We start from the raw sequence: 2177 nt of genomic DNA, 5'->3' as shown, positions 1-2177 counted from the left end.
AGCAACCTCCAACTCCTGGGCTCAAGTGATTCTCCTGCCTCTGCATCCCAAGTAGCTGGGACTACAGGCGCCCGCCACAACGCCTGGCTATTATTTGGTTGCAGCCATCATTGTTGTTTGGCAGGCCTGGGCTGGATTCGAACCCGCCAGCTCAGGTGTATGTGGCTGGAACCTTAGCCACTTGAGCCACAGGCGCCAAGACCACAGTGTTGGTTTTGATGAGAGGTACCTCTCCCATGCATCATGCTTTGTAGACAAAGGGTGCCTGGGAAGAGGATTAACTTGAGGGCTGTTCATCTCCCCAGGCTTTCCCAGATAATGCTGCCCGCAGGGAGGTGGAGAGCCTGCCAGCCGTCTGTCCCAGTGATGGGTGCACCTGGAAGGGGACCCTGAAAGAATACGAGGTAAAGACGCAAGTTGGCACAGAGACTCCTTGGGGCCTGCATGTGGTGTGGTGGCTTACGTTCAGCAGTCAGTGGCTCGGTGCCCATAGCTCAGTCGTTAGAGCACTGGCCACTTTCTCCGGAGCTGGTGGATTTGAATTCAGCCTGGGCCTGCTCAACAAACAAACAAAAAAATAGCCAGGGATTGTGGCGGGTACCTGTAGTCTCAGCTACTAAGGAGGCTGAGGCAAGAGAATTGTTTGAGCCCAGGAGCTTGAGGTTGCTATGAGCTATGACACCACGCACGGCACTCTACCAAGGGAGACAAAGTGAGACTGTGTCTCAATTAAAAAAAAAAAAGCTGAACAGTCAGGATCTTTCTTGCAAGGCAGCTATAACCTTGGCCTGCACTTGACCTTTACTGAGATTAAAGCCTGTCTAGAGGAAGAGAGTATGTCTCTTTAGAGACTCAAGCTGTGCAGAGCACTCTGTGTGCCTCACTTTTCTTGTCTGTCAGTGGGGCACAGACTTCTATCATTGCATAGTAGAGATGAGGGTTGGAGGTGTCTGTGTTGATGCTGGGAGCACTGTATCTGTCTAAGCAGCAGCCTTTCCTAGAAATTAAGAAGTCTCTTCTGCCCTTGAGACTGCAACTTTCAAGCTTGCTGGAATTTTTTGTTGTGCCAAATTGTACTTACACTAGAAACTGCACAAATAATGGGCACGTTCCTTCTGCGATCACAGAAAGGCTTCTGTGGCAGTGCCTGTGGCTCAAAGGAGTAGGGCACCAGCCCCATATACTGGAGTTGGGGAGTTCAAATGTGACCTGGCCAAACACTGCAAAAAAAAAAAAAAAGGCTTCCAGCTAGTGACATAGGCAATGACCTGTTGCTTAACCTTGTGGTTTGCCTCTGTACCAGGTGGGGTGGGCTGGCATTCCTATGTTGGCATGTTAGGGCCTTCATTGTGATCTTCATGTCACCTCTCAGGCATTTGGCAACTAAGCCTGCAGCATAGAGGCCAGGAGGTGCTGGAAGCTTGTCCAGGCCACCACAGCAGCCCAAGTTACACAGTGTCATCTCTCATTAACGCACTCCCTATGTCCACAGTATTCACAGTGGCATCATTCAAAGCAGGTGGAAGGTGGAAGCAACCCACATGCCCATTGACTGATGAGCAGATAAATAGAATGTGGTATGCCATTCAGTGGAGTCTTTTTCAGCCTTAAAAAGGAGAGACGGGTGGTGACTGTAGCTCAGTGGGTAGGGCACCGGCCACATATACCAAGGCTGGGGGGTTTGAACCCGACTCAGGCCAGCTAAAACAACAACTGCAACAACAACAACAAAAATAGCTAGGCGTTGTAGGGGGCGCCTGTAGTCCCAGCTACTTGGGAGGCTGAGGCAAGACAATCACTCAAGCCCAAGAGTTTGAGGTTGCTGTGGGCTGTGATGCCACAGCACTCTACTGGGGGTGACATAGTGAGACTCTGTCTCAAAAACAAACAAACAAAAAAAAGTACAGATGGTCTGACATAGGCTGCCCCAGGGATGAACTTTGAGGACAGCAGACTTAGTGAGATGAGCCAGTTACTATGGAACAAACCCTGATAAGAGGCCCCCAGACAGGGACAGGAGGTGGAATGCTGGGTGCTAGGGCCAGGGGAGGGTGGGAGATTATTGTTTAGCTGGCATAGAGTAATAGATTGAAATGCGGTGGTGCCTTGATGCTATATAGTCCTGCATGAGGCTGGCGAGGCTGTAAAGGGCTTTTTGCTGGGTAGCTGGCTGGTCT

General features: G+C 50.6%; 1 protein-coding gene across 2 annotated transcripts in view; it reads left to right on the top strand.

Annotated features, from left to right (window-relative positions):
- Positions 1-2177, top strand: part of TRAF2 (TNF receptor associated factor 2) — a 37763-nt gene that overhangs the window by 10897 nt on the left and 24689 nt on the right. For both annotated transcript variants that reach the window (XM_012808281.2, XM_023516117.1), the window contains exon 4: positions 306-404. In XM_012808281.2, the coding sequence (XP_012663735.1) occupies positions 306-404 (99 nt within the window). The remainder of the gene's footprint in view (positions 1-305; positions 405-2177) is intronic.

The sequence above is a fragment of the Otolemur garnettii genome, unplaced genomic scaffold (genome assembly GCF_000181295.1).
Source record: "Otolemur garnettii isolate 467f Iridium unplaced genomic scaffold, OtoGar3 scaffold00087, whole genome shotgun sequence".
Lineage (NCBI taxonomy): Eukaryota > Metazoa > Chordata > Mammalia > Primates > Galagidae > Otolemur > Otolemur garnettii.
This window is presented reverse-complemented; position numbering and strand designations above follow the sequence as displayed.